This window comes from Trachypithecus francoisi, unplaced genomic scaffold, assembly GCF_009764315.1.
Source record: "Trachypithecus francoisi isolate TF-2019V2 unplaced genomic scaffold, Tfra_2.0 Lachesis_group0, whole genome shotgun sequence".
Lineage (NCBI taxonomy): Eukaryota > Metazoa > Chordata > Mammalia > Primates > Cercopithecidae > Trachypithecus > Trachypithecus francoisi.
Genome location: NW_022681453.1, coordinates 91,621,226 through 91,642,049, shown reverse-complemented (window position 1 = coordinate 91,642,049; position 20,824 = coordinate 91,621,226). Strand labels below are relative to the sequence as shown.

At 35.4% G+C, this 20,824-nt stretch overlaps 1 protein-coding gene across 2 annotated transcripts in view; it reads left to right on the top strand.

Annotated features, from left to right (window-relative positions):
• Positions 1-20,824, top strand: part of EPHA6 (EPH receptor A6) — a 941,507-nt gene that overhangs the window by 769,551 nt on the left and 151,132 nt on the right. For both annotated transcript variants that reach the window (XM_033211549.1, XM_033211552.1), the window contains one exon: positions 15,167-15,292. In XM_033211549.1, coding sequence (XP_033067440.1) covers positions 15,167-15,292 — 126 coding nt within the window. The remainder of the gene's footprint in view (positions 1-15,166; positions 15,293-20,824) is intronic.

Below are 20,824 nucleotides of genomic sequence, written 5' to 3'. Positions count from 1 at the left end.
AAAGGACTCCCTATTTAATAAATGGTGCTGGGAAAATTGGCTAGCCATAAGTAGAAAGCTGAAACTGGATCTTTTCCTTACTCCTTATACAAAAATTAATTCAAGATGGATTAGAGACTTAAATGTTAGACCTAATACCATAAAAAACCCTAGAAAAAAGCCTAGGTAGTACCATTCAGGACATAGGCATGGGCAAGGACTTCATGTCTAAAACACCAAAAGCAACAACAGCAAAAGCCAAAATTGACAAATGGGATATGATTAAACTAAAGAGCTTCTGCACAGCAAAAGAAACTACCATCAGAGTGAACAGGCAGCCTACAGAATGGGAGAAAATTTTTGCAATCTACTCATCTGACAAAGGGCTAATACCCAGAATGTACAAAGAACTCAAACAAATTTACAAGAAAAAAACAAACAACCCCATCAAAAAGTGGGCAAAGGATATGAACAGACATTTCTCAAAAGAAGACATTCATACAGCCAACAGACACATGAAAAAATGCTCATCATCACTGACCATCAGAGAAATGCAAGTCAAAACCACAATGAGACACCATCTCACACCAGTTAGAATGGCAATCATTAAAAAGTCAGGAAACAACAGGTGCTGGAGAGGATGTGGAGAAATAGGAACACTTTTACACTGTTGGTGGTGTTGTAAACTAGTTCAACCATTATGGAAAACAGTATGGCGATTCCTCAAGGATCTAGAACTAGATGTACCATATGACCCAGCCATCCCACTACTGGGTATATACCCAAAGGATTATAAATCATGCTGCTATAAAGACACATGCACACGTATGTTTATTGAGGCACTATTCACAATAGCAAAGACTTGGAATCAACCCAAATGTCCATCTGTGACAGACTAGATTAAGAAAATGTGGCACATATACACCATGGAATATTATGCAGCCATAAAAAAGGATGAGTTTGCATCCTTTGTAGGGACATGGATGCAGCTGGAAACCTTCATTTTTAGCAAACTATCACAAGAACAGAAAACCAAACACCACATGTTCTCACTCATAGGTGGGAACTGAAGAATGAGATCACTTGGACTCGGGAAGGGGAACATCACACATCGGGGCCTATCATGGGGAGAGGGGGAGGGGGGAGGGATTGCATTGGGAGTTATACATGATATAAATGACGAATTGATGGGTGCTGACGAGTTGATGGGTGCAGCACACCAACATGGCACAAGTATACATATGTAACAAACCTGCACGTTATGCACATGTACCCTAGAACTTAAAGTATAAAAAAAAAAAAAAAGATCTTTTCAGACTGAAGATTTTCAAATATTGGTGATTATTCTTACTTTTTAAACTGGATATGCATCATAAATTTAAAAAATCTCAGGGAACTAATACTTCTGTTTCATTCAACTGAATTTTTATAACAGGCTTATACACTTGTATCATAAATTTAAAAAATCTCAGGGAACTAATACTTCTGTTTCATTCAACTGAATTTTTATAACAGGCTTATACACTTGTCTATTGTGTATGAATGTGTTAAAAATTTGGCCAGTCAATACTTTTAAATAATGCACTCACACATACACACATGAACGCGTGCCCTTACACAACCATTCTTCTTTGGTCTGTCAATATATGCCATTAACCTAAAAATTTATCTCCTCGTCATTGTTTATTTCTTGATAGGCCTGTTTCACTATCCAGTATTTATCTTTGCCAGCAATTCTTTTCTATAAACACAGTTTGCTAGATTATAGCTAAATCTATACTTAAATACAAACTCTCTGGGACTCTCTCCAAACTCGAGGTTTGTGATTACATTTAAGCAATAATGTTGTCACTGATTTTTTCTTTCTGGAAAGTACGTTATCTCCTTAGGTATCTGCCCCTTAGTGCTGTAAAGATGTGATTTAAAAAGTAAGTTTAAATGGGGCTTTCTAATTAGGCTGCACTCATTTTTTTATTCCCAGCCTTATACCCAGATTACCTGGAAGGTATATATACTCAGTTAAGACACATTCGATCTGAAATGTATATGACTTCGAGTATAAATGGGCACCTCTCAATGACTGCGATCAAGCCTACTGCTCATTCGGCTGAGGTGAATTAAGTCTTGTAGGGCACCAGTGCGCCATTTAGTAAATTACATCACTCAGCACACTAAATATGCCTCGCATGGGTGAGCAGCTTCCTTCCAGGGTATACTTTCCTCTCCCTCAGTCTCCACTGGCCCTACCTTATTGATATCATAGGGTGATTCATATGACTCAGTATTTACCCACAGCCTCGGACAATAAGACTGCACCATTATTTGCACCACTGCAGAACACATGCACCACTATGTAAAAGGTAAACGAGAAAGTTATTTTGTTTGGATTTTTTGTAAGTCAAATATAAACAAAAGAGCATCACTATCCTCTAAATTCTGAAACTGTAACATTTACTGTCATATATTGCTTCTCGGCCTTTTGGCTAAGATCAACTATAAATTTACCATCATATAGTAAAATGGATTAGCCCCTTAAAAATATCAACAAACAAGCATCTTAAAAAAAAAAAAAAAAACTATTAACACAACAGTATGTATATAAAACAAGCCTATTTAAATAGCAATAAAATTGAATATAATACTTCAAAAGCAGTAAGTTTTTATTTTTTGCTTGCAAATACAAATGTTCTTTTAATTTTACCTCAGTCCTATTCTCTTGGATATTAAAACTTCAGACATTTATTGGATCCTGTCTTGGAAACTAACATCTAGGGCATAAAGTAGTTTTTGTGGTGCCATAATTTGTTAAATAATGCTTTGAAAGTGGCTGGGTGCCCAAAGAGTCCGTGCAGAAATAAAATGCACTCAAACTGCTTCCAAATGTTTTCCTCTCCACATATATCACGTTAGAAGCTACTGTTTCTCTCACACTGTCACTATATCTAAGAAGCTATAATCATTCACCATCCCTAGTGGAACATTTTAGCAAACTACCCAAATTTACATCCAAGCCAATGTTTAAAAAGAAATTAAAAGTACGTATGTTAAGTGAACCAATAATCTAATGATACAAGGGTCTGAAATTGCCTTGGAACTATCGCTGAAAAATACATTAGTAGGGGCATTTTCAGCAGCGAACAACACCTGCTTGCTTTTTATCCCTCACTTTTTCCCTTTGTAAATTCCTTATCTCTCCTTCAACAGTATTCTTTTGGTACAGGATATATTTGGGTCCTCATTTTGAACTCAGTTTAATGGCCTTTCAAGGATAGCCTAATGATAAACAGAGTTGAAAATGGTGGCACAGCAAGGGGTTGGAAGATGTGAACGGAGATATTATTCCAGGCAGTCTCAACATGCCCAGTTTTAATGTGACTAAACAGTCATAAAATCAGACTTCCTTGAGTCTGTTTCCGTTTTCTCCCTATTATCAGGAATGAGTGTTGTCTCATATCAGACTTGAAAATTAGGTGAATATAGGCCTCATTGGCATCCAGCTTACAAAAAGGAATAGCCTCACTAAAAATTAGAAGTTATTTGAAACTGTATAATGCCTGCCTCTTTCCAACCCATTTCACACTTATGATCTTATTTGAAAATAGAGCCCAGCACACTGTTATTACTTTGCTTCAAGGCCACACTTGAGGTGAAATTGGCTGGCTCCTGTATAGGAGAGTCAGGCTGGCAGAGAATGAATGCTGAGTCAGTCTCTCCCCTCACCGAATAGCATCTCTAGCTATGTGCTTCCCTTGTCTTTCATGCTCACATAAGCAGTCCAAATTGCTCCACCCTCAAGATCGTCTCTCTGTCTGTCTCTTAAATACATAAATGAGAAGGCACATATGCAACCCTGGGATAAATGTTGGGGAGTATACATGTGGCCCATGTCTGGCTGTTTGTATTACTCAGTGTTCACCAATCTGTCTGGGAGTGAAGTGAATATATGAGATATCAAGAGGGACTTGACAGGTCAGAACAATTTTAGGACTCAAGTGATATTTTCACTATCTTGCATGAATGTTGTCATTTTACTTTTAGAAGTTTAAAGGAAATTTAGAAGCAAAACATGGGTACATGTTGTAATTCCCATTTTTAAATGTTACCTTTACAATTAACCCCTATATGCAACATACTATGCCAAGTTCTATTGCACGTATTAAAATGAGAAGCTTCTTCAAATAATGTATTGTAGGCACATGAAAAGAAATACCTATACTACAAGTAAAAACGTGATAATGTTACACATGATAGAGAGAAAAGAGCCACAGAGGAAGTTCTTACTTGGGTCTATTTCGTGCCCAGCATTTTCTAAACACTATTTTGTATAATTGTCCTCATAACATCCAATTGTCCACACATTACCAAAATGAGAACTGAGGCTCAGGGAGTTTAAGTGACTTGCATAAGGTCATGCAGCAAGTTATGCACAGCAAAGTTTTGAAACTGGATCCCTCTGGCTCCACACTTGTGCTCTTCCCATTGCAGCTTTGCTGCCTCCTGAGGGAGCACAGATGAGGGCAAGACGATTCCAGCAGCAGCCAAATAAAAAGCCTCTTAGAAGAGGTGGCATTTGAGCAGTGTATTTAGAATGAGTCAGGCCAATATGGGGTATTCTCTCTGTGCTAGAAAGAGTGAACCAACCGTTCAAATAACAATGTATTTTCCTGTATGTTTCCAGGAAAATGTGAAGGATTCTGAAGCCATTCTTTTTTTTTTTTTTTTCTTTTTTTTTTTTTTTTTTGAGACAGAGTTTTTTTGCTCTTGTTGCCCAGGCTGGAGTACAATGGCACAATGCACAATCTCGACTCACCGCAATCTCCCGGGATCAAGCGATTCTCCTGCCTCAGCCTCCTGAGTAGCTGGGATTGCAGGCATGCGCCACCATGTCTGGATAATTTTGTATTTTTAGTAGAGATGGGGTTTCTCCATGTTGGTCAGACAGGTCTCGAACTCCTAACTTGAGGTGATCCGCCTGCCTCGGCATCCCAAGTGCTGGGATTACAGGCATGAGTCACCATGTCCAGCCATGAAACCATTCTTATGTTTTGGTTGTATACTCACCAGTAGGGAGATTTTGGGATTTTTTAACTGAAGAGTGACTTAATCTAAACTGAGAGGACGCAGGGCAGCATCCACTGAAGTGTTTACACCATGCATGTTTGCAAGTAGAGACGTGGAAGGAAATCCCGTGTGCTTACCTCATGCAAAAAATAACTACCTGGAAAAGTGGACATATCTTGCCACCACCACCCTACGTAGCATCAGTACCATTGCATGTATGTCATACATTTATCATATGAGAGCTGACATGAAGTCATATTAGGGCCTTGCTTAGTTTCATTTTCTTTGGCTGCTTTCAAATATTTTCAAGACTAATTGTGTTCCCTGATCATCTACAAAACCAATCAAGCAGTAATTATTAAATAGTAACATGGAAATTAACCAAATTATCCCGCCATCTCATCCAAACCATATAGATGCCATTTTGACCTGAAACAGCTAAGAACGCTTTGAAAGGCATTTACATAGCCTTAAATGAAAAATGTTTGTTTGATATGTATTAAAACATTTGTTCATAGATAGTGCTGCCAAGCATGTTATTATATCTATGAGTAAAACCAAATCCAGAACATTCTCTTTTAAACTTTGTTTATGAGAAAGGCACAATGTGATATATGTGACAGCAAGACTCATACTAGCAATGAATGGCCAGTCTGGTCTTTGGGCAGCTTTGGAAAATTACAAAGAGGCAGATGCAGCCTGCTTCATGACCTCTTTATCTAGTGCACTATAAGTGCAGGCCTCACTTGAATAATGTGACAGATATACCCACAGTTCATAAATATTAAATACATAGCATACTTTGGCTAGAGAGCTAAATAGATCTAGCTCTCATACATGTTGATAAATGCTGCTTAACAATGCCTTAGCTGACTCCTTGGCACCTGAGGTGTAAAACTGTTTTTTAAAAGAACACATAGTTTAAAAGTCTGACCTCAGGGAAAAAACAGCTAGGTAAGAATCTGCCAACCAAAGTAGCCTGCATGGTGGCTAATTGGAAGGACATGTTTTTTTTCAAGTTCACTCGACCCTTCTATCACGTCTTAGATAAAAGAACTTTAGAATTTTAGAAGTTTTGGAAATTTAGTCTGCCCCAATCCCTGAACACTGGGTCATCATAAGCATATAAAGTGGAAAGTTCTCAATTTCATTGAACATTAATAATTATATATATTTTTGATGCTATTTATAGTATTTGAGTATACATTGTTTTGAAAGCTCTGACATTGAGAAAACTCAGTCTGTTATTTTTACAAAGTCAAACTACCTTTGTATTGTTCATATAAAGATGATTTTAATTCAACTCAATAAATATTACCTTGAGCTCCTACCATGCACAAGATCTGGGACTGGGCACGTCAAGGAGAATAAGACATACACAACTCATTTCTTATTCTTAAGAGTTCGCAGCCTAGTGGGAAAGACAAATGTGTAAGCCAAAAGTCACCAGCTGGCAGCCCACAGGCTGAGATCATCCAAGGGATGTGTTTTATTTGATATCTGCAGTGTTTTTAAAAAACATTTGAGTTCATTGTCATTAGTCAGAGCTTTCACCTTTCAGTACAACAGAATGCCTTTGTCATCAAGCTGATATACTTACTTATTGCACCTGATGGACCCTTAAAGGCATTTGAGTTTGGTACCATGCAATTGTAGACAAACAAATATTGCCGATATGATAGACTTCTGCCTTTATTATAATACCTAAAATTATATGGAGGAACAGAGGAGAGAATAGCAAGTAATTTTTCTCCAGCTCTGTCAAGCACGTTTTGACAGGGGAGGTGATACCTGCCAAAACCACAAGGGGCTTCCAGATAGAGGAAAGATCATGAAGGCATGGAGACATGAAATGGTCTCCATGAAGGAGAAGGAGGAAAATATTTATCCCCATGTATTGAACATTTACTGCCAACCACTAATAGGCAATTCTCCTGTGATTCACGATAAACCAATATGTTTATTGTTTATTATTAACTCCATTTTTCAAATGAGAAAACTGAATGAAAGAGAAGATAAATAACTTATCCAAGGTTAATCAGTTAGTGAATGGTAGAGTCAGAATTCAAAGTTCTACCTGACCTCAAACCTAGGCATTTTTATTACTAAACATGATGGATGTATTAGCAGATTGTAGATTTATTCAGGACACCTTTTCAGTAATTAAGAGTTCAAGTTCCACTGAATATAAGCAGAGGCAAAACCACTGGTCACAGCCTCCACTTAGGGAAAATACATACTTCATTCAGCATAGCAAATGGAATAAAAATTATGTAAATAGACTTTTAGAGCTTAAATGAAACTTAGGAAAGTTACAGTCCAAGTTCAGCATTTTGCAGGTGAGAAACTTCAGGCATTTAAGATATTTGCTTTTAAAAACTCAAAGAATTTCTATTTTAAATACAAATTAAAACCTATCTTTCAATGTATCTTATTCTTAACTCCAAAATATTTTAATTCTCCTCGTTAGTGCTATACTTTTAAAATATAATTTATAGCAACCATAATTTTATGATACACATTCTACAAGTCCAAAAGGTTTAAAAATAACAGGGAATTGAACATTTATTTGTAAAAGCACTAAAGAAATACCTCATAAAAATCTAGCCAAGAAACTACACTTTCTGTTCCAATACATTTATTGTGTCCTATTGAACAACAAGGGGATGAATTATCTATAGGATTCATATTACAGTTACTTGAAGGACTTTTTTTTTTTTTTTTTTTTTTTTTTTTAGACGGAGTCTCCCTCTGTCGCCCAGGCTGGAGTGCAGTGGCACGATCTGGGCTCACTGCAAGCTCTGCCTCCTGGGTTCCCGCCATTCTCCTGCCTCAGCCTCCCGAGTAGCTGGGACTACAGGCGCCGCCACCACGCCCGGCTAATTTTTTGTATTTTTAGTAGAGACGGGGTTTCACCGTATTACCCAGGATGGTCTCGATCTCCTGACCTCGTGATCCGCCCGCCTCAGCCTCCCAAAGTGCTGGGATTACAGGGGTGAGCCACCACGCCTGGCTGAAGGATTTTTTTAAGTTGAAAATAAAACAATAACGGTCATATTATCTTTAATTGTATTTAGTGCTGAACAATCTGGACTGGGGTTAGTGTGCAGGTAAAGAGGAAAATGCTAATGTAGTTGTAGGGACATGTCCAGTTAGAAGAATTTAGATAATGGACAAAGTTCTGTGATTGCATCTTAATCAGTCCCTGAAAATAATATTGTCATATCAAAAATTATCTGATTTTCTATTTTTTTGTATTAAAAATGTGTGTCGTAGGTTAAAAAAAATAGATGTGGCAATAAATATTTATGGAATAAATTAATAAGTCAGTGAATGGATAAAAGGATAAATTAGTAAGTTATTCATGAATAGTTATTTTTTCACATTCTAAGCCAAATTGAAAATTAGCTCCCTTCCAGCTATAGAAAGTTGCTCTTGGCCTAGGAAGCAGTTGAGCAGGCAGTGTACTTCCTTAGATCCTAGCAAAGTACTTGCTTAAGTAGCAATTTGTCACTTTTTATTTGATCATTTATGTATCCACTCACTCAACTTGCATTTATTGAAACCCAAATCTGTGCATCTTCTGGTCACATTAGAAGAGACCACAGTGAACTCCCACCCGTCCCACCTCATGCATCACAATGAGGCAGTAATAATCCTTTATTTACCAAAGTAGGCAGAGCAGCGTAGTCTGTCCAAGACTGCATGTCATCAGTTAAGGATACGCGAAATAAAGGTCTCCATGGAGTAAAAGATGCATTCTTCCAAGGCTTTACATTACATGTTTCTTATTGTTATTGGTTTTCCTCACTGGCGATCTACACTTACTGAATCTCTGACCTCATCCACCATCACAGAAAACAAAGAAGCATTTGCTCAAACATAACAGGTTTATGGTCTTACTTCTGTTAGTGAAGGAAATAATGTATAATGTTATAAATTACTATAACTAGAAAAAAAAGAGAGGCATGTAGGAAAGAAAATAGAAGTTACACAAGGAGTGGAAGGAAACACACGGTCTGACAAAGTAAGGATAAGTGAAATTAGACAGGAGAAAGAAGATAGTAGGTAGGTCAGTAGGTAGATCGATGGATAGATGAATGATTGATTGATAGATAGATAGATAGATAGATAGATAGATAGATAGATAGATAAGGTTTGAAGTTTCAGGAATGAGTATTCTTCAGGGAGTGTAGCCCTTGGCATTGCATTAGGTTCAATAGACTAGGTTATCTTCAAACTCTGAAGTTATTCTTACCGTAGCTCAGAGGTACCATAGTTCATCCAAAACACAGTAAGGGAGTGGCTACTATGTGCCAGTTACAGAACTCAATACTGGATATTCAAGTATAAAGAAAGGGCACGGTGCGGCAGCGCATGCCTGCAATTCCGGCACTTTGGGAGGCCGAGGTGAGTGGATCACCTGTGGTCAGGAGTTCGAGACCAGCCTGGCCAAGATAGTAAAACTCTGTCTCTACTAAAAATACAAAAATTAGCCAGACATGGCGGCGGGTACCTGTAATCCCAGCAACTCAGGAGGCTAAGGTAGGAGAATCGCTTGAACCCGGGAGGCAGAATGCAGTGAGCCAAGATCACCCCCACTACACTTAAGCCTGGGCAACAGAATGAGACTCCGTCTCAAAAAAAAAAAAAAAAAAAGAAAAGAAAAGAAAAGAAAAAAAAAAAAAAAGAAAGAAAACTTTCTTACTTCTGAATGCATACACTCTATTTTCACCTCTTCAAATTGTTGTTCATGTTCCTATCATTAAACATTAAACTCTCCACTGTATGAATACTCATTTGTAAATCATATATATGTTCTGCCTTATTTATTATTGTTTTGTGTTTATTATAAAACATACAAAATATAAAATAAAGGATGAAATAAAAATATTTCAAAATAATATTCACTTTACATATTATTGGTACAAAATTTAACAATTTAGGTCTTACTGGAAGTTCATTTTATTTTAATACTTGATTTCACGTAATAATCACACTACAAACAGGCACAACAGACATAAAATGCTACATATTTATGGCCAGGTTTGCTATGATATGGGTAGAACCTGTAATTTTAAGAGTACTCCCAGTGATTTTCTGTGGCCTCCTCTTTTTAGATACCATCCTTATTTTCATAATGTAATTGATGAATAACTCATTTTAGGAGTTGAAAAAAATGATTTTCCATATTCTATTTGCTTACTTGGGACTTTATTATGTATTTTCTAATGAATATCCAAGGTTGAACACCACTATGTAAGAAGCAACGTGGTCTTCTAGGATCATTGTGTTGGGCCAGGTAAAATTAAAGCTTTACCCTGATTGTTCAAGCCCTTGAAGTAAATGATTTGCTTTATTCTTACTTCGGCATTTTCCTCACTGTTTTATTACTTAGGTAAGTGATCACCAAAATTCCCTGATCACACACATCCAACGATAAAAATGTTTGAGCAAGTTTTACAGGTGATATTATCAGTATATTTTATTTATAATTTATTTGTACCAACTAGTATGCTATTATATGTATTTATAAAAATACATAAACATAGTAATTACTAAAGGATGAGGAAAAGCATAAATATAAATGGAATTTTAAGTATTTTCTTTCTAATGCCCATCTTCCATGCACTCTGTTGGTATACCCCCCTGCCCAATTTTGGAAAACACTAGTATTAAGTAAACTCATTACTGAACAAGGTGTAACAGAAGAGGACCAAACATAGTAACAAGTAATCTTCCTGCACCTCCTCAAACACATATATGTGTGCATGTATTTCAAATTGCCAATTCTAAATTTTCTGTCTTTTGTTAAATCAGTGTATCTATTGTCTACTCATAGATCTTAATGGGTATTTGCAAAAATGCAACCTAATGAAAACGATTTGAAGAAGTCAACATATTCATTGAACATTTATATTATAGAGATATTATCCTTATTAAACTTTGTACCATCAAAAGTAAATTATTAATATGTAATCTTCAAAGAAGGAAATATTTTCTATGAGGAGTTTGTATATGTATGTGAGGGAATCTGCATTAGGAAATTTTATCAATTTATTTCAATTTTATGCTTAAAGATTGCTTTTTAAAGAAACGCTAAGACTGTTAAATAATAACAATGGTTTATATTTATAGTCATTTGCTTCATTTAATTCTCATGAACAGCCCATTAGAGTCAGTTATGATTTTCAATTTACAGATGATGAAATTGAGGCACAAACAGTTTAAGCTCATTGTTAGCCTGTTATCTTTTACACACATTTTTTTGGACAATTTGCCTTCAGAGCTGATTTGTTAAGCACATGTGAAATTTTCTTTTCATTTTTATAATTTTAACTTTTATTTTAGATTAAGGAATACACGCACAGGTTTGTTACATATACAAATATTTAATGATCCTTAATTTACAACATAGAGTTATTTAAGGGAGATTGCTAAAATATCAAATTTTAAAAGATATTTTGTTTCCCAGAGTTTAACTCAAGCTTGTCCAACCTGTGGCCTGGGAGCCTCATGTGGCCCAGGATGGCTTTGAATGTGACCCAACACAAATTCCTAAAGTTTCTTAAAATATTATGAGGTTGTATCATGATTTTTTTCCTTTTTATTATTATTTTTTTTCTTTTCAGCTCATCATCTCTCATTAGTGTTAGTGTATTTTATGTGTGGCCCTAGACAATTCTTCTTCTAATGCATCCTATGGAAGTCAAAAGATTGGACACCCCTAGTTAAGTGTTAAATATATATATTTTAGGATAATTTGAAGACTGGTTATACTGCAGGCCAGTTTACTGTCAGATCATCTGAGTAATCAGAATGTTTCCTCAGTTGATCAAGCCAGAAGGAAGCATGCAGGCCATGTCAGCTTCTACTTTTTTCCCACTGTCTCATTACATGACCTATTAACTAGCAACCTTTTAAAAAAACAATAATAAATAATTCTTTACTCATATACAGTATTTGTCAGTGGGTACTAGTAGCATTTTGAGACTTTTTTTTGTTTTGTTTTGTTTTTGCAGAGAGTATACCACGTATTTCAACAACTTGAGCCTTCCACTCACTAAATACTGGGAATGCATTTCCTCAGTCCTAATTTGTGACTCTCCCTACTGGGAAAGTTACCACAAAAGTTAAGAACCACTGCACTAAGGAGAGAATCAAAATCAGAGTTTTAGAAAAGTGTATGTGAAATGACACATTTTATATCTTGAACTTGTAACGGCTAGAGGAATACTCTTATTACATATAAAATCTAATTTATATTCACAAATACTCCACGGAATGTAACTAAAAACAAAATATTCATGGAAGTGGACATTGCTCCTGCTACACATTTTAGATTTCATTTACCTTTTAGCTACAATATCATTGAATAATAAATTCCACAATTATTTAAAAGAAAACAGGCAGAGAGAGTTAGCAACTTAAGCAATTGGGAAAACCAGACTAAAACTAATTTATATCAAACCCCAAAACTTAACACCTGGTGGATTAAGAAACAAGGGAATTACAACAAAGAATTGCTGTTTCTCCTGAATAAATTGCAAAAACTTACTTTAGTGTTTCATGCAGTCTCTGTTGATATAACTGACCTTAAGGAGAAAAATGATAAGGCATTACTATCACATAATAGCTCACCTGAATATATATTCGTGTACACCAGTCTTTCTATTTTGTTTGTTTTTTTCAGCTGTGAAAAATGACAGTTCCTTAAGGAAGAGATGCCACAATAGATAAAAGACCTTTTTACCCATGCTAAAGAAACATAGCAGAGCTATTATGAATGATGCAGGAAGTTTAGGAAAATGAAAGCTGCTATTAACTATGACAGGCTGTCACAACAACAAAAACAGTAATCAATGCAATCATAGTAATAAGATAATATTTGTATTAGTTTCTTTCAAAAAGTTAAAATAATGGGCATTTTTTCTAAGTTAATGGTTTGGATAATGTTGGCAAAAACAGGAAAAACTCAGATAAAAATCTCAATGTGTAACATATTAACATTATTTAGAGCCACTACTCTACATATTTTGTTTTTCTTCAAATTTCCTTTAATTTATATCATTTTATGTCACATTTATATCATTTTTCTTTGCTCTTCATGATTATGTTAATATTTTTCTGTATGATCTAATATTCTTGAAATGAGTTTCCTATTACTTAGCTTCGATAAATCCATAATCAGCTAAAGTTGCATTATTTTAGCTTTTCACAGCATATAATAAAATCTGCACTAGTCATTATTTTTCCTTTTGTAACAATACCATTAGTCTTGCAACTTTAAGCAAGACTGCTGTATAAATATATGATCACCCCCCTTGGTATTCAATGACGCACTTTCATTAGGAGTGTTATCTCAGACAATGATGAAACACTGCAATGTGGAAAATACCTTGTGTGGGAAACATTGCACACAGACACATATTAGCTGTGTGTTCAATGATAAACATTCCATGCACTCACAAGGAAGTTTGCTTCACTACTCCTTGTAAGTTACCTGGGAGCACTTTCTGACTTCCCACTTGGCATTCTTGCCCTGTCTCTTAATGTTTAAGGGACTCCAGCTCTTCCTGACAGGACCCTTTCACTAAGGCCCCATAGAATCCACAACAAAACTAGTTTATTCACTGTATTTTTTTTTTTCTAAGCTTTCTATAATCCAGTGCACACTGTATGGGCCTCGCCTGTTAAAATACACATTGTAACTTTGCTCTTTCATGAAAACGTTTCTGAAGATCTAAGAGATGTGAACTTTTCTTTACCAATAACTTTCTCCATGGAAGCAAGATATATATAGTGCACCAAGTTCCTTTAATTCTGACCCAAGTTCAAAGAAGCATCAAATTTTAACTTATTTTTGGTGGAGAATTTGTGTCAAGATACAGAGTGAGGTCTCTTCACAAACACAGGACTTGCTAAATCTGAGCATGAAAGGAAAGACCCCAGGATTCAAAATGTGAAGCTACGCAGCCTGAGGCATTTCAGAGTGGCTGGACGAAATACATTCCTTACAGTCATCAGTGTAACTTGTTGGGTTTTTTGTTTGTTTGTTTGTTTGTTTTGTTTGTTTGGATGGGTTGGGGGGGCTCTAGTGCAATTTTTACCTTTCATTGGCCATATCAGTTACCAGTGATGCCCATTCACTGATACTGCAAGTGTATTAAATTTTCTTCTGAGTGATTTTAGGATCTTGAGGTTATTAACACACCAAATTATGATGTTACTATTCCAAAGTGCAAAGTTTCTAACTCATATTCAGAGGATAACAATCTCCCGAATAAGAATGTATTCATGATTTATTTTTAGTCTAGGGTGGGAAGAGTTTGTCCTGGTAGTCTACCAACCACGTGGTAGTGACTCCCCTCCTTAGGCCTCAGTTTGTTGATTTAAAATGAATGTTTTTAACTAGATGATTTCCACACTGTTATTTAGTTCTGACATTCTTTTATTCTATGATTCATTGTATAATTTTATGGATAAATTTCCAAGCCGCTTACTTTTTCTTTACTTTAAAATATCCTTGTTAAAAATGAAAAAGCATGTGGTTTTACCTTTGCAAACTCTCGTGTCTTGTCCCTAATGGAAAAGTATAACAAATTAATAATTGCGTACATCAATGTTCTTGTCCCTGTTGCAAAAATATGTAATTACTGCTTGATGTAAAAGTTTTCCTTATTTTAAACACAAATAGAGATAGACCTAAAGTAAAGCACTGCTCCTGTTGATGCAGTATACATCAGATCTTATTGTGGCTATTTTCTGCATGCCTGTAACTCATGTGGGTGTGAATTCTGCAAATAAACAGCATCAATGACTAGCATTTTTATCCGTTTTCTTATTCCATAGCACAGCTTTATGTTCTAAATGTAGGTTTAGTACTTTTATCTAGCACTCTGATGCTTCTAACCCTCTTTAATTGTAACTAGTTCAGTAGCTTTCTTTTCAAGACACTAAGTTGATTTTATAAATTTATGAGTAAAAATGTATTCCATCCCTTTAATTTTATAACTTCTTTGTAAAATTTGATGTCTTTGTTGATTTTAGGTTTTATTCCATGTAAATGATCAATGCTTTTCCATAAAGAAGACTTTGATTAATGTCAATTTTTATCTCTTAAAAGGATCCTTCCCGGCCATTGGGGTGGAGGCGTTTTGCCCCAGCTTCCTGAGGGCAGGGTTTTTAAATAGCATCCAGGCCCCGCATCCAGTGCCAGGGGGAGGATCTTTGCCCCCCAGGATTCCTGCTGGTAGGTATTTCAGGTGAAGTTTTCTGCCACCGTATACATCAGTAGGACTGTGGTCATAGTTGATAGGCCCCAAATACAAAATGAGTATTTTTTAAATTTATTGTGGAAAAGAAATATAAGTGACTGCTTAAATGCAGGAACCATATTCATAATACCAAATGCTGTGATAACGGCACAAAGGAAGAAGGATTTGGACTCTGAGCACCCAATTTGCGTAGTGCTGCCTCCTCTTCTGAAAAATTTTTTTACTTAAGTAAGAATTAGAGCTTCAGATCCAAAATGTGTAACTCAAGAATAAACAAGGATGGACTTCAGACACTTTGCCACTTGGAATTGGCCAGAAAAGTGAATTAAAAACTAAGTGTTCTTGACAGAAAGAGTAATTTCATAGAGTTGATAGAGACTTAATTAAAGTATCCTTTCAGTAGAGAAGAAAATGATTTGAAGAAACCAGAAAGTAGCAATCTGAAAGACATTTTTTAGAATAAAAATTAATATGCATTTTTCCCTAAAAATGCCAATCTGACCAAAGCTGTATTTTATTGAGAGAAACAAAACATAGGATACTGAGCATTTAAAAATGCAATTTCAAATTTACTAAAACATTTTGCAGGTTTTACATGGAATGATTGTAATTACAATTTGTTTCTTCCCTGACATTTAGTAAAATATCTAGCCGCCTTCCTTCGTTGTACCTAAAGGATGCCATCTTACTTTACATTTTATATGTGTCTTAGGAAAATAGAATTTGAATGTTGATTCTTGGAGTTTTAAAATCATAATTCTTGTGATTTTTATTATAACTAATAATAATGCTAAAAAAATTATTGTAATGACATCAATGTATTCAGGAGAGCTGGCCCAGCCTGCTACGCAATTTGAACACTTGAAAAAACTGGGAAATCCAATAAAAGCAAAAATCCCAACAATGCACATTTCTTGTCCTTGTTAGCATAATTATACTAACAAATCTTAAGACCATTATATAGTGATATTTTTCCTTTGCCTTTCAATTACTCTTTTCTACTTAATTAAAACATATAAATATGCTTTGATGTCATTTAGCTTCATCACTGGATAATTTATTGATGTGGTTAGATACTTTGTGGCCAAGAATACCACTGAAAAAGCAGAAACCAAAATTACACGAGTTAAAAGATTATAAATTTTCACTTTATTGGGTGTTATATTGCCCTTTTTCTCCTTAGAGACAGAAATGATAACAATTGTACAGAAATTTTGTTGTTGATGATGTTGTTGCAAAGGATTAGAAAAAAAAACTATATAAGCCAAGCTCTCAGAGTTAACAGCAAATATAAACATGTAGCTTTCAAATATAATTAATATCTCAGTGATTGGAATTTAGAAGATGAGCAGATTGCGTAGAGTTTAATGGCCTAACCCTGAACTCTTAATGACAAATCTTGGTCAAGTCAGATATGTTTGGCAGAAATGACATTATGAAGTTTAGTAGTGACTTGAATTATTCAATATCACTGTTAGAAAACAAAAAACCTTTGTCATTTAGCTACTGAGAATGACAGAAGCAAGATAACTGTTCTTTAACACATACAGAAACAACTTTCCACAGAGGGATCTAAGAGAACATTCTAGCACTCTACTCTTCTAGGCTTTAAGCCAAATTTGCCTCGAGCTTTCATAGGAGAGAGAACTCAGTTCAGTTTACATGACTTACGTACAAATCAGGTGTAACAAAATTGCTTCATAAAAAATTTGTAGATCTAAACGTGTCCCTGTTTCCACAAACTGAAATTAACTCAACACACTTTTCCTGGCTTATATCATTTTGATAAGTCATCTCTGTACATTTTGTGTGATACTTTTTTGGTAATGACTGCTACTATTTCAGAAGTTTTTTTAATCCTTTCTTGTTCAACTATAGCTTACTTCCCAAGATTTTTTTTTTAATTTTGTGTAAAGAGGAATGAAGCTGTAATCATGAGAAGTTTTTATTATTTTATATATTTTTTTAAAAAAACTGAAGTATTTCTTTGCCATCTAATAGCTGAATTAATACCCTTCAGGTTTCAGACATCAATTTGAAGGCAGCAAGCAGTTTCTCCCATGGCCCATACCATGACACTTTAAACACTCAGCTGCAGGTTGGTGCCCACTGGGCAGCAGTAAACTCACTTTCTACCAATTGATTATCTGTCACACGACTTTAAGGGTTGCATAAGACATTTTCTCTATCAGTCAAGAAATGTAAACACCTGTTCTAGTGCTAATTTAGCTCCCAATTACTTATCATAATCAAATTTAAAAGAGATACGTGACTATGTCTTATATATAATAGTTTTTTGCTTCACGTCACACTGTGCTCTTAAAGAGCAATATTTCTACAGTACCTACTTTTACACTAACCAGAATAATAACAGATTCATTGAATCATGAGACCCAGAAAGCAGACAAGCCTGAAATTAGTATTTATGCAACAATTGTCAACTGTTTATAGGTTTCTCATTTCTAAAAAGGTCAAAGTAAAGGGTTATTCCTCTTAGTTTCAGATGGAGAAAAACACCAGGAAGTATTAGCTGAAAACTGAATAGCAAGTATATCACACAATTAGCAGAACGCATTTGTGTAGTAGTCACCCGATCCAGGAAGCAATCACCGAAGGCCGGGTTCAGTGGTTCACGCCTATTTTCCCAGCACTTTTGGGAGGCCAAGGCGGGTAGATCACCTGAGGTCAGGAGTTAGAGACCAGCCTGGCCAACATGGTGACATGCCATCTCTACTAAAAAATACAAAAAATTAGCCGGGCATGGTGGCGGGCACCTGTAATCCCAGCTACTTAGGAGGCTGAGGCAGGAGAATCGCTTTATCCCGGGAGGTAGAGGCTGCAGTGAGCTGAGATGGTGCCACTGCACTCCAGTCTGGGCAACAAAAGCAAAACTTTGTTTTCTTTTTTCTCCAAAAAGAAAAAAAGGAAATCACAGGAGAGGAGAGGAAGGGAAGGAAAAAGAGAGGGGAGGATAAAGGAAAGAAGAGAATGGGGAAGGAGAAGAGAAATTAGAAATTATATAACTCCAAAATTATATTTTTAAAGGAAAGTCTTCCTCCACTATATTTATTACTATTTAAATCAAATTCTACCTCCTTGAAAAGAATGTGTCCCTCTTTTAAATAAGTTATCAGACATATTCTCTAAAATAATAAGCTTGCTCTCTTTGCTGCATGTAGTTATTTCTTTAACTTAATTATGTGGTCAAACAATATTTGAAAGTGTTTTAGAATATTTTTATATGCCATAGAGTATTGAGTATACATAGTCTCAGACTGGTGGATCACATTATGACAGATTTCACCTCTACCCAAATCCACTATATTTTTGGCAGTTTGATGTTTGCCATACACAAATGATAGGAGAAAAATAAAGCATTAAAAATAAAATTCTACATTAATAGTGATGGATAACACATAGAAATTTCATGAATTCACTTTTCTCTGGCACTTCTTAGCAGTAACCATCTGACATCATATGGTGTTTTAAATCTACATAAAATGCAACCATTACAATGTGTCTCAAAAATTAGACCTACCTATAAGATGTAAAGGCATGTTTATTATCTGCTAATCACTCAGCAAATCACATCTTAAGGTTGAATGTGTTTGTATCAACAAAATTTTAGCCTACGTTTTTCTGTCAGTTTTCTACCAGTTGTGAGACTGACTTGATAATTTTTTTTACTAATGAAGTAACTCATATATATAGATATATAATGAAGTTACTCATATATATATGGGTATGTATACCTCAAATGTATACCTTAAACTAACAAGTTTTGTCAATTGTAAGAGAAGTCTATAAAAAAGAGAACTAGGAAATAGGCAACATGTGGGATTTGGAAATAGACAGGTTGTGAGGGAATAAAATCAGTGTTGAATATCTCCCTAATACTTCCTTCGTGGTTAATCGTAGCAGTTCTTTAGTTATTGAAGAAATGTTCTCTGAAGTACCCTCTCTGTTTACCTGCCTGTGCTTTACGTACAATGCTGTATGTGTAGCACCTCTTTTGACATTTTTAGCTGAGTTTCTCTTCATTCTATGATTCGTGTTAGGTGCAAAGGAAATGGCAAAGATAGCGTGAGACTTCCTCTCTGCTACTCTGAATCAAATAACAGGAAAATTGTGAACACATGTGTATTCAAAAACTATATTTGCAGCTGGGCGCGTTGGCTCAAGCCTGTAATCCCAGCACTTTGGGAGGCCGAGACGGGCGGATCACGAGGTCAGAAGATCGAGACCATCCTGGCTAACATGGTGAAACCCCGTCTCTACTAAAAAATACAAAAGCTAGCCGGGCGAGGTGGCGGGCGCCTGTAGTCCCAGCTACTCGGGAGGCTGAGGCAGGAGAATGGCGTAAACCCGGGAGGCGGAGCTTGCAGTGAGCTGAGATCCGGCCACTGCACTCCAGCCGGGGCGACAGAGCGAGACTCCGTCTCAAAAAAAAAAAAAAAAAAACAATTTTTGCAATTACTGAGTCTATAATTAAGAATAATGTTTAATATTATTTATTTATTTATCCGTTGGAAAGAGATTTGGATGAGCCTTATACTCAAATACCAAACATTTTGACATCCTCACTGCTATTCTGAGTAGCCATGTTAGAAAATGGATTAACAACCCAGATTTCTGTAAACCACATATCCAATAATTTCATTTCTATAGCAAAGGACATGCAGTCCTGAGCCAACATTAAAATGTCTTTACAGTCAACTAACAATGTTTATCAATATTTTCCTTTCCATATTTCATGTGAAATCCTATCTGGGCTGAAGTCAGGGAAAATATTGCATTCACTATTATCCAGTCAAAAAAATATTTTTATTCAGAAAGTATATAGCTTAGATGTTGCAAATGAGCCTGGAATGATAAATACATTTGAAGCTATAGAAAATCTAGGATCTGATGCATATAATAATATCAAGTTTTGATGCATATAGAGGACTGTAGAAAAGTAGTAATGCAAATATATAAGACTGGGTGGCAGACTTTGGGGAAATGTACACTGAGCTAAGGAAAATTGGCATAAACTCCATATGCCAAGGCAAGTCAACAGTGGAAAAGTATCTGCATTTGAAATATGATCCAATTGTACTTCAGAAAAATCAAAGTGGATCATTTTATTTCTTCATATTTTTAGACATTCTTTAAAAAGTGAGTACCTTTTCTTTAGATTCACAATTTGGCATTTCAAAATGAATTACTTATGACAGAACAATTTCTGTTGGCTAAATTCTTCCAATTATATTTAAGCAGTTTTCTTTAGCATATATTTTGTATTTAACAATATTTTGTTGTAATAAGTTTATACAACATAAGATACAGTGGCATACTTTTTAAGTAAGAGACTTTAATGGGGGGATTTTCTTTTTTAATTGAAGGGTACATATTTTAGACATTCTTTAAAAAGTGAGTACCTTTTCTTTAGATTCACAATTTGGCATTTCAAAATGAATACTTATGACAGAACAATTTCTGTTGGCTAATTCTTCCAATTATATTTA